This window comes from Nylanderia fulva, unplaced genomic scaffold (genome assembly GCF_048542155.1).
Source record: "Nylanderia fulva isolate GAGA-0341 unplaced genomic scaffold, ASM4854215v1 Scaffold634, whole genome shotgun sequence".
In the NCBI taxonomy this organism is placed as follows: domain Eukaryota; kingdom Metazoa; phylum Arthropoda; class Insecta; order Hymenoptera; family Formicidae; genus Nylanderia; species Nylanderia fulva.
In genome coordinates this window covers 17304-30162 of record NW_028190736.1, presented here as the reverse complement: position 1 = coordinate 30162, position 12859 = coordinate 17304, and the positions used below count along the sequence as shown (strand labels likewise).

General features: G+C 48.9%; 1 protein-coding gene across 1 annotated transcript; it reads left to right on the top strand.

Annotated features, from left to right (window-relative positions):
• The first annotated feature begins 1001 nt into the window (after positions 1–1001).
• LOC146720700 (uncharacterized) lies at positions 1002–2233 on the top strand. Its single transcript, XM_085488120.1, has one exon. The coding sequence runs from the start codon at positions 1118–1120 to the stop codon at positions 2231–2233; it is 1116 nt and encodes a 371-aa protein (XP_085344246.1). The 5' UTR covers positions 1002–1117.
• The last annotated feature ends 10626 nt before the right edge of the window (positions 2234–12859 follow it).

The window sequence follows — 12859 nt, the reverse complement described above, 5'->3', positions numbered from 1 at the left end:
CTATGTTTATAAACAAAAGATAAACAATATATATTACAAAGGGCTGCCGACAATCGGGGGGGGGGGGGAGGTTGCGTTTCTTCTCTTCATACGTTTATGTTTATAAACAAAAGATAAACAATATCTATTACAAAAGGGCTGCCGACAATCGGGGGAAGGGGGGGGGGGGTTGCGTTTCTTCTCCTCATACGTTATCTGTATATTTCTAAGAAATATAATCAAATTCTAAGAAGGGCCACCGCTTGGCATGCGCCGACAATCAAGGGGGTTGCGTTTCTTCCCCCATACGTTATCTGTATATTTCTAAGAAATATAATTAAATTATAAGAAGGGCCGCTTGGATCCGAGCGCCGACAAACAGTTCTCTGAAAATCTAAGATAATCAAATTCTAAGAAGGGCCACCGCTTGGCATGCGCCGACAATCAAGGGGGTTGCGTTTCTTCCCCCATACGTTATCTGTATATTTCTAAGAAATATAATTAAATTCTAAGAAGGGCCGCTTGGATCCGAGCGCCGACAATCAGTTCTCTGAAAATCTAAGATAATCAAATTTTAAGAAGGGCCACCGCTTGGCATACGCCGACAATCAAGGGGGTTGATACATGATCTATACGTATATTTCTAAGAAATACCAGCGCCGATAACCAGCGGCTGCAGAAATTTATAAACAAAACAAGCGCCGAAAATTTACGTCATCTAAATTTTTCTCGTTCGTACGTTGACGAACAAAGGGTTGATTGGGATATATAACGAGGACCGATGCCGCTGCCGGGCCATAGTACCACTGGCGAGCGCACGCTCTCTTCATTCAGAATGTTTGTAATACTATCAAGTGCTTTCGACATTCTCAGTTTAAGTGCCGAACAGTTACAATATATTCCGAAGATTGTTTTACTACAAAAGTGTGGATATTTCGTAGAGCATTTGTGGGACAAGCTTCCAGAGTATATCAAGACGGATCCGGAGGTTCAGACATATCGTCGCTGCCTTGAACATTACAATCGGCCGTGGATGCGAACGCATATTGACGGTCCAGCACCGATGATCAGGGATTGCAGCGAATGTCAGCGAAAATAGGCTGAGGTTAAAAGTGTGAAAAAGTGCCAGACATAAAAAATGGAGAACATTGAGCGCGACCTGTTGGAGCGTTCCCGCCAAGTCGGCACCTTGGGCGAATATTTCGGATGGCTGCAAGAGTGCGAAGAATTTATCGAAGAGCTGGAAGAACGCAGCCGTGCCAAGCGTCCGCGTCTCTCGATTGGACATAGGCAATCTCTCGTGGCGAGAATAGCGCGACTCGAGGGTGCGAAGGTGCGCTTGCAGAGACAGTATGTCGGTGAATCCATGTTTAGTGGTGGATCCATACCTAGTGGCAGCGGCGGCGGCAATAACGCGCAAAGACTCGTTTGGCGCGAGATCGATACGGCGTTCGATAGCCGTATACTTACCGGTGCGGTAATTAACGTCGACTATATCGAACCGCGTCAGTTTTTGGAAAATGCAGCAGACATTGTAGTCGAGAACATGGAGAATGTGCTGCAGAGACACATCAGTGTAAAAGTGAACACTGTTTTCAACGGCGAATTTGTGTCCGGTGACAAGCGTGCCAATAAAAGTATTAATACGAGAAACTTTGAACTCTTTCGCACGTCCGATGTACGCGAGTGGTACGAGCGCCGCGTAATCGAGCCCACGCTAGCATCGCTAGAAGAGTTTCAGGAACGCGATAGCGGCTGGGCATTGTCGCGGATAATAGATTTGACAGTAAATATCAACAAGTATAATCCTATGCGCGCTGGATGCCATGTCAAATTACCGCAAAAAATTATGGTAAAAAGAGCGGTTGTTAATGTGCTATCAGCGGACAATGCGTGTTTCGCATGGTCAGTGGTAGCCGCTCTGTACCCCGCTGAAAGACATATGGAACGAGAATCCTCCTATCCGCATTACACCACAGTGCTGAATCTCCAAAACATTGAGGTTCCAGTGACTGTGAATCAAATTAAAAAGTTTGAACTTGCAAACGACATCTCCGTGAATGTGTACATCATCGAGAACGAGAACATCGTCCCGTTGCGTCTTTCGGAAAAAAAGAAGGACAGGCACGTCAATCTGCTGTACGTGGAAGACGAAAACAGCGTCGGGCATTTTGTTTTGATAAAAAATCTGTCTCGCCTCGTGAGCTCACAGCTGAGCAAAAAGAAATGTAAAAAATTTATATGCGATCGGTAAGTATTGTAACCGTTAAATTTTTTATTGTCCGTCGGATCGAAAAGGATCCGGGAAATAGGGCCGATGTAAGTGGCCGACGGCACACCTTCGGCGCGGAAAGCGGGAAATTCGCGTAAACACAAAAATATGTTTGTTTGGGCGCCAGGCGCGGGATCCGCGCCACTCTGAAATTTTTCAACTCGACAAATGACTTTTATAATTAGTAGATCATCCCGAAAATTTCCGCGACGGCGACAATCGACTCGCTCAGGTCGTCAGGGGGTAGAGGGGGGAGTTCGGACGGGAGAGAGAACGGAATTCGAGAGAGGCTATTTGAAATCGCTCAAATATAACCAACATTAAATATATTTAGACAATGATGAACAAAGATAGACAAAAAAATAATAGTAGAAACTTAAGTACGATGATAGGTTCCGAAAGAAACTTACGATTCGTTCGATATATTACAGGAGAGATCTCCGCTTGAATAACGCCGCAATACAGATAAACGAGGCCGAAATTTTATTCGAAAAAATACAATACGGCGCATGCACGGCCGAGACGCGGCGCGTTGTTATTGTTCCGCGCCTTTGAGACGACCCGACGCGGTGATATCGGACGACACGCGGGACCCGGAAATACATTCGCACGCCTACGTGTCGAATAATTATTAACGCACGAGACTTACTAAGGTCCGTGCGGCGTAATTAATTCCGATGGTTTTAGGCAATACAAAATTCCCGTAAACTCGAGTAGGTCCCGCGCGACGTTCTTCGAGATCGTTCCGCCGGTCGTCCCTCGCAATATTTCACAAATAATCCGAAGACGGCACGGATAAGAATATGCGCGAGAGAGAATACGCTATTTCGGATGCGTGACTCTAAATAGTTTTCTATTCTCCGATCTAGAAACTCTACCAGACGAGAACGATACAGTACGTACAAGACGATACGTTAATTTCTACACTAGCGTGACAAAATTCGCGGCGACTGTCGGCATATCCGCGGGCGAGAGAGAGCCTCTTTTAATATACGCGCGGGAGAGAGCACGCGGTCGGCCGGGCGCCGGGATAAATTCTACGCGGAACGAGACTCTAAATTAAACTCTCAAAATCACGAAATTACCGGTGACTCTAATAACCGGCCGCGGCCGTGACACGCTTCTCTCCCGAATACGGTACTCACAAAAAGAAAGAAGTTAGCGGCTTTACAATATGAGATAGGGCCGTTCGTCTCACCGGTATCGCCGGGTCCTCGAGTGCTTCGGCATCCGCGCAGGAACCTCTCCTCTCTCGCACGTCTCGCCGAACAGTGACGAGCAAGAGGCCTGCCGGGATCACGCCGATACTAAATTTGGCATTTTCCACCCGTGGCGCTCCTTATCCTGGCAGGGCCGCCGGGTACCCCGCGGGGCCCTGCGAATTTTCTTGATGTAAATTTTCCCTCGCCGTTCCTCTATGTTTCCGCTTTGGGTTCCGGTATTCCTCTTTATGGGCCGTCGGGAAGACTCCTACGAGGGCACCTCTTTGCGATTCCTCCCAAAAATCCGCCAGATCGATTGTTTGATCGATGGTGGGATTTTGGTGTATCCGGATCTGCGGGGCTCGAGGCAGGATGTCTCCCGCGCCTTTCGTTCCCGGGGCTCTCTCGCCTCTCGCGAGAGAGTGGCCATCCCCGTCTCGGGCCGGAATCTCTGCGGAAGAAGGAACATTTTACGGCGGTACCCAGGTTCTTAACGGGATGGGCAAGCCAGAATTTTGGTGCGAAAATAATATTTACCGGGCGTGATCCGGACTTGGTGGCTCCTGCTCGGTCCTCAATCGTCCTCTTCGTCCTCTCCGTCCTCTCACTCTTTCTCTCTATTGGTTTCCTCGGTTGAGACACGTACCCTATGCAAAATTGCTCGCCGAAAACGCCAAAAATCGCTCAAACAAAAATCATACAAAAAGTAATTCGCGAAACGGATGCGCGAAGCGCATCCTCCGACGCGGTAGAAAACGCAAAATGATTGTTCGGGTGCTCTCTCTCTCTCAAAGATTGGCGAGAGAGCAAAGGTTCCCGAATTTCCCGCCTTCCCGGCCGGGCCTTCGGCCCTTGTGACGGACAGTACAAAATGTCACGTCACAACTCCCCCTTCCCAGAGGAGGACCGGGGAGGTTTTACCAGGGACGAACGGTATTAGCCACCAATTTCCTTGCTAGGCAAATATACTTCTGGGCTCGGCGGCCCCGCTTCGGTCCCCTGGAATCAAACTCATCTCCCTCGCGACACAGCCGACACATAAATCGTGCGATACACCAATCGACTCTTAATCAAGCGCAAACAAAGCTAAGCCTGAAAACACGCAAAGACGACACACATGCTAGGGCCGCATAACCGTCAAGACGGTCAGGAACGGACGAGGTAGGTGTGTGAAATAAAAACGTAAATTAGAACCTGCAATCCTTCTATTCTACCGGTATGGGGGTTACATATTAGTTACCGGGAACGGAAAGAGAGGTCCTCCGGTACCTCGAGGACGGAACAAAAAAAACTGATATCCTCGGGGATACGGAACAAACAACAAATAAAACAAAAAGAACACACAAAAGAAAGAAAAGGAAAAATAAATTTAGGCGGGGTCCCGTTTGGACGGTCCTCGGCCCCGATGGTAAGCGCCCAGATCTCGGTATGCCGGGCCGCAGTCGGGACAGATCTGCACGTCGACGTCGCGCCGACCACACCCGTAACAATATCTGCCCTGTCGGGGTGCCGGGCAGGCGGTGTATCGATGACCCGTCGCCTGACAGTTCCAACAGCGCCGTTGGGGTGACCGGGGTCGCGGTTCGTCCGGTGGGGGTGTCCGCGGGCCGCGGCTGGTTGAGCGCGCGGCCGGGTCCTCCGTCTGTATTTCTTTATCGAAATGCCCCGGGCGGGGCATTCCAATCGGTGGGCCCAGGATGCGTCCGCGTCCCCGGGTTGCCTGACGCAGAGCGTCGAAGACGAGCGGAACGAGCGGGTCGGGATCCGTGGAGGTTCCCCGGTCGATGGTGTGACCGGGGGCCGCTCCGGCGATGGCGCGGGCTACGCTCTCCGTCTGCGTAGCGGCATCCTGGAGGGGGACCGGGTTGGTCTGCGTCCCGCGCTCCTGAGGGTCTGCTTCGACCCTGAATACATCCTCCAGGATGTCTCCTAAGTAGGGAGAGCCGCTGGTTTGAGTGGCCTGGTCCTTCATCGCTGGCGGCACCCAATGCGTGGAGCGGGGCCCTTCGTCCTCCTCCGGGCCGCTCAGTAGGGCACGGAACTCCGCCCAGAACGCTGGACTCGCCTCGTGGACGGAGCGGATGGTACCCGCATGGCGGGACCTGAAAGCCCGCCAGCGTTGGTCCATGTTGATGAGGCGGAATAACGGGATAACTTATCTAAAATTAGGAGGGCGATAGGCTTTAAGGTCTTTTACATGGACTTTACCTATAGGATTTCCCTCCGGATCTCTCAACTCATATACTACGGGGGATAGTACCTTACAGACCTGAAACGGACCATGGAATTTCGGTGCAAGTTTTGCGGCGATATTTTGAGCCGCGGAGGACAACACGTGTTGCCTCTTCATTACCCAGTCACCTACTTGGTAAACCACATTCCGTCGCCTCAAGTTATAGTATCGCGATTGGCGTTGATACGCCTGATCGAGATTTTCCGCTACCCAGTGATGCAGAGTTTGTAATTTTTGCATTCTTTCCGACCACTCGGCCGGCTTCCGCTCCTCAACTTCCGTCGCTTTCGGAGTTCGAGCGCGCAAGTACTCCTTCGGAACCAACTCGCGTCCTAAATTTAGGAGAGCCGGTGAGGCTCCAATGGACGTGTGAAACGCCGTGTTATACGCGAATCGGAAGTCGGATAAATGGACATCCCACTCACGATGATCTCTCTCGAGGAACGCGACTATCATAGTCTTTAACACGCGATTGCTTCGCTCAACGGGATTCGCTTGGGGATGATAAGGGGGTACTGTAGTGCACGTGATCCCGTGATCCTCTGCGAAAGCCCGTATCGTTTGGTTCGCGAATTCCGTTCCGTTATCTGAGAGGAAAAACTTTGGGGTGCCCCATAGCGAGACTACCTCCGCTAAAGCTTCACTAATTTTTCGACCGTTGGCTGCTCTCAACGCAAAGCATTCGACCCATTTGGTAAAGAGGTCTTGTACTACTAATACGTACGTGAATCCTGCTTTACTTTTGGGAAACGGTCCCATAATATCCGCTGCCACAACGGTCCATGGGCCTTCTATTACTCGATGCCCCATGAGACCGGGTGGGCTTGCCTGCTCTACTTTCGTTCGCTGGCACGTGTCGCACTGCCTAACATATTTTACAACGTCGCGGAACATAGACGGCCAGTAATACGAAACCGCTAATCTATGAAACGTTTTCTCCATTCCAAGGTGACCGGATTGCGGAACGTCGTGCGCTTCTCGAAGGGCTTCTCCGCGCAATTCGGTCGGCAAAACTAACTTCCACCTATCTAAGTCCTCGACGATGTCTGATACAATCGCTCGCGGACGATGATAGTACAGATGACCGTCTACGATACGCCAATCTGTAAAACGTTTCTGTCTGTCACGCACCTCCGCAAAGCGTTTACGATACCACGGATCTGCTATGTCGTCCGGGAGATTTGCGTCCGCGACCATGACAACGTTCGCCTCCGTATCTACTTCGTACATGCGGGACAATGCATCCGGAACGTGATGCAGCGCGCCTTTTCGATGGATGATCTCAAAATCATATTCTAGAAGTTCGAGGGCCCATCTCGCGAGTCGCCCCGTCGGATTTTTCAAGTTATGCAGCCACCTTAAGCTGCTATGGTCTGTGACGACTGTAAAACGATACCCTTCTAAATACGCGCGAAACTTTTTAATAGCCCACACTACGGCTAAACACTCCTGTTCGGTGACTGAATACCGTGTTTCCGGACCGGACAGCGCACGACTCGCGAATGCCACGACGCGTTCTTCGCCGTCGATCGTCTGAGTCAAGACGGCCCCTAAACCTACAGGAACTGGCGTCCGTCTGTAATACGAAAGGAACCTTAAAGTCGGGACACGACAAGGTGGGCGCGGTAACTAAGCGAGCGCGTATCTGCTCGAACGCGTCCTGCTGATCCGACTCCCAAGTCCACCGAGCATTCTTTTTCAGTAAGCGCGTCAAGGGTTCACTCATGGTAGCGAATTGTGGTAGGAACCGACGATACCACGATGACATTCCGAGAAAACGGCGTAACTGTTTTAAATTTCGTGGTTCGGGGTACTCTAAAATAGGACGCGTCTTCTCCGGGTCCACCGTCAGACCGTCTCGTTGCACGATGAAGCCGAGGTATCTTACTTGATATCTACAAAATTCACATTTCTCGGGATTGATAGTAAGTCCCGCTCCGGAGATTTTTTTAAAAACGCGATCTAGCCATTCGAGGTGCTCCTCAAAAGTCGGCGTAACTATGACGATGTCATCGAGATAGGCAAACGCGTGCGGTTCCATCTCGGGCCCTATGAGTCTATCAAGGAGGCGCTTGAAATGTAGCCGGAGCGCCCGGTCAATCCATACGGCATGCGCGTGAAGTGATACAACCCCTTTTCCCGGTACGCTAAACGCGGTGATCTCGCGACTTTCCTTGGCCAACGGAACTTGGAAATACGCTTGGCTCAAATCGAGTGTAGAGATATAGCGCGCGGCTCGTAATTTATCTAATATACCGTTCATGTTAGGGAGCGGGTATGCATCCTTCTTAGACACGTCGTTGACTTTACGAAAATCCAAACAAAACCGATATTTCCCGTTAGGTTTCTTGATCATTACTATGGGATTAGACCACTCGCTAAACGACGGTTCAATAATTCCGGTCTCTAACATTTTATCTACTTCTTCTCGAATAGCCTCTTGTACCTTAGGTGAAACAAGGTAGCACCGTTGCTTGATGGGCTAACTATCACCGACGTCGATCACGTGTTCGGTAAGCGTCGTGATTCCGGGTTCACTGTTCGTAGGGGTTATCCGTTCGCGAAGAAACGTCTCTAACTTTTCCGTTTGTTGCGGAGTGAGTGCCGGAAGTCCGCTAAAGGCTTGCGGTGCCTTGTCTTCAGAAATAAAACTACGACGCTTTGTAGGCTGATCCGCGAAAAACCAATCTGACCGAGAGAAATCCACGACGACTTCGAATTTGCAAAGAAAATCCATACCGAGAATACATGGAACCGTTAGATCGGACAGCAGGCAGGCAGTAATTGTCTGTGCGCGACCTTCTAATATAAACGGAATCTTGACCTCCCCGGGAGCTCGCGCTAATTGCCCGTTCGCGGTGCGAATGTGCGTGACGCGACTATAATCTATTGGCAACTGTAGTCTCTTAACAATCCGTATCCCTTCAGCTCCGATTATAGTGCGGTTAGATCCCGAGTCTACGAGCGCACGCAAAGGTTTTCCGCGTATTAGAACTCTAAGATATCGTACGGGTGGCGACTCAAAAGAATTTGACGTATATACAACGTGGGTCGAGAGGCTCGAACTTTCGCGAGTTTCCGATGTATGTTCGTCGTGGGCCGCTTTACGGCTTGACGGAGTCGCGGGGGCCCGCTTTACTGACTCCCGTCCCCGTTTCCCGAACACGTAGGACATGTTTTTACTGTCACGTTCGTCTGCCCGCATCGATAACAATATACGCGACGCGTCTCTTGACATTCCCGCGCGATATGCCCCGTCTGCTCGCAATTCCAACACTTGGGGCCCTGACGCGCAGGGGCGGACGTCGACGGAGTCGCTAACTCGATAGCGGGCTTAACCTTTGGTTTAGATGCGGGGTTCGCGGTGGGCGCGTTCTTGGGGGCCCTGCGCGGACGCCCGCCGATCTCAGTTTTACTCTTCGCCACCCCAGGTATCAAACCTACGGCGGCGACGGCTCTCGCGCCTTTCTTCGGCGACCGATACGCTAACTCTGGAAAAATGGATTGTTCCGGTGGCGGGGGAGCGCGATAGCGCAGCACCGCTGCGTAACTATTCTCGATGCGCGTCGCTAAATTCTCTAAGGACGTAAAGTCGTACACGTCTCGACGATGGACCGCAACCTGTAAACGCGGCAACATGTTACGATGCGCGTGATTCAATTGCTCCTCTAAGTGCCACGGCGGACTTAACCTTTCGAAAAGCGCGCGCAAACACGTCAAGTAATCGGCGACCGTCTCTCCCTCGCCCTGCGTACGTCGCATGATTTCGTCTCGCAACGCGAATTGGAAATCGGGGTTCCCGAATCGAGCACGCCACGCGGTCTCGAATTCTCGCCAAGTTCTCCAACGGTTTCGTTCGTTACGATACCAATAAAGCGCGATACCGGACAGGAAAAACGGAATGCACTTGAAAAGTTCTTCGTCCTCAACCGGAACTAAGGCACGGCCTTCCTCTATACGGGCTAAGAACGCCTCCGCGTCGCTGCCACGGGCGCCCGAGAATTTTAAGTTCCAGCGGCGCATCATTTGATATGCGTCGCCGGCGGACGAAGTACAGCGTGCTACGGGGCGTGAACCTCGGGGTACGGAGGGTAATTCGAGAACCGGCGGTCGTAAATAAATCGGCGCACGCGTTTGATTCCCGAAAACCGCATCCCCGAGTCCCGACTCGTGGTGGCTATCGGGGCGCATTGGCGAGGGAACCGAGGGGCCGGCGGCCGCGTCAGGGTCTCCCTGGGTCGGCGTCTTAGGCGGATCCCATCCTAACTGGGTGCAGACCTCGTATCTGTTCAGCCGGGCCCTCAAAGTCGCAAGGTTGCCCTCACTATTCTGTCCGCGCTTCTCTAATTCGTCGCGTAATTGCTCGACGGTGAGGTTAAAAATCCACCCGCCTCCGCAGTCTTCTTCCGAACTCATGATCGCAAAAAAAATTTTAAACGCGGGTACTAAGGGTCTACAGGCACGTTCCCCTTGACGAGCTCCCCTCAAGAGAGATCCTACCCCGCAGGTCGTGTACTCCCGTAACCGATACTTAAGTAAAACTTCGCTAAAGAGTCCCGGTATTTAGCAAAACTCAGAAAAACAAAAAAAAGAACGGTATGATGATCGGAGTGTAAACCGAAAGTAGCCCTGAACAAAGTCAACGCGAGAGAAAAGAAAAAATATTTTCAATGTTCGTGCGGTAGAATATTTATCCTTAACTCGCGACGTTCGCTCACAACACACGCGAAATTCCACGGTACGTTTCCTCAAAGCACATCATACAAGGGAAAGCAAATATAATACAAACATATAAATCAAAATACCTGAAAGAAATGGATTAGCAACACACAAAATCAAAACAAGCAATATCAATAGTCAGCGAAATATATGCTACAGTTAATCCTTGTTCCTTTGTTAATTCGAACAGTCTGAAGGATTTCGTGCCCACAGAAATATACAAAAGAAAACAAACATTTAAGTCACGCTCCAAAAAAAAAGAATTTTCAATAATAGCGTATTAATCGCATAGGATATATTAGCGGCACGTCGCTTAAGGCTTCTCAGGCAAGCGCAAGATCGCAGAGTTTTATACCAACAAAATGCTAGAAATCATATACGCAATAAATGGTCATTGCAGTTTAAGCGCAAGCAAAGCAGTAGCATATAATTCGCACGCAATTTCAATAATTATTTTACGCCCGATATAAGCGTCTCACAGTACTCAACGCAGAAGTACTAGAGGTCTCGCAAGGGAAATCTCCAGAAAAATGCTGGGATTTCCGACAAATGTTTCAATTCGTCAAATGTAAATTTTTGGCGAATAATAATTTTGCCTAACGGAGGTTCGAAATAAAGACAAAGTTTATTCATAGAAATTAAAAAAAAAATACGCAAAAAGAATTAATAATAATGATAAACAAAAACTTTATAGACTTCTCAAAATATAAATTAATATTTTTAAATATACATGTTTCCGAGCTTAAAATTCAAGTGACAGAAAAAAATGACTGACACTGAAAAATCTATGTCCCCAAAAAAAGAAATACAAAAAAAATTATTCTTCAAATATAATTTCTCTCAAAAGCGTTAACTGTAAAGAAAGGAAAGTTCAAACAGATATAACTCGGAAAACATAAATATTCGCGGACACAATTTTTAACCAAAAATATAAAAGTCCAAAAAAAAAATAATTATCACGAAAATAATTATCACACAAAAAAAATATCTTGTTATATAAATCGCAAGGAAAAATTTTGCTTCCTTCTAGAAATCCATATATAATATACACTTCCAAAAATATATAGAGTTCATATATCAAAATCGCATAATATTAATGTCACATAAAAGCAAAAAAAATTTTCATCTCAAATATATATCGAAAAATAGCCAATCTCGAAACCGAACGTCCCGTAATAATAAAATTGTTATTTCGTGGGCCCCACGTTGGGCGCCAATTTGTAACCGTTAAATTTTTTATTGTCCGTCGGATCGAAAAGGATCCGGGAAATAGGGCCGATGTAAGTGGCCGACGGCACACCTTCGGCGCGGAAAGCGGGAAATTCGCGTAAACACAAAAATATGTTTGTTTGGGCGCCAGGCGCGGGATCCGCGCCACTCTGAAATTTTTCAACTCGACAAATGACTTTTATAATTAGTAGATCATCCCGAAAATTTCCGCGACGGCGACAATCGACTCGCTCAGGTCGTCAGGGGGTAGAGGGGGGAGTTCGGACGGGAGAGAGAACGGAATTCGAAAGAGGCTATTTGAAATCGCTCAAATATAACCAACATTAAATATATTTAGACAATGATGAACAAAGATAGACAAAAAAATAATAGTAGAAACTTGAGTACGATGATAGGTTCCGAAAGAAACTTACGATTCGTTCGATATATTACGGAGAGATCTCCGCTTGAATAACGCCGCAATACAGATAAACGAGGCCGAAATTTTATTCGAAAAAATACAATACGGCGCATGCACGGCCGAGACGCGGCGCGTTGTTATTGTTCCGCGCCTTTGAGACGACCCGACGCGGTGATATCGGACGACACGCGGGACCCGGAAATACATTCGCACGCCTACGTGTCGAATAATTATTAACGCACGAGACTTACTAAGGTCCGTGCGGCGTAATTAATTCCGATGGTTTTAGGCAATACAAAATTCCCGTAAACTCGAGTAGGTCCCGCGCGACGTTCTTCGAGATCGTTCCGCCGGTCGTCCCTCGCAATATTTCACAAATAATCCGAAGACGGCACGGATAAGAATATGCGCGAGAGAGAATACGCTATTTCGGATGCGTGACTCTAAATAGTTTTCTATTCTCCGATCTAGAAACTCTACCAGACGAGAACGATACAGTACGTACAAGACGATACGTTAATTTCTACACTAGCGTGACAAAATTCGCGGCGACTGTCGGCATATCCGCGGGCGAGAGAGAGCCTCTTTTAATATACGCGCGGGAGAGAGCACGCGGTCGGCCGGGCGCCGGGATAAATTCTACGCGGAACGAGACTCTAAATTAAACTCTCAAAATCACGAAATTACCGGTGACTCTAATAACCGGCCGCGGCCGTGACACGCTTCTCTCCCGAATACGGTACTCACAAAAAGAAAGAAGTTAGCGGCTTTACAATATGAGATAGGGCCGTTCGTCTCACCGGTATCGCCGGGTCCTCGAGTGC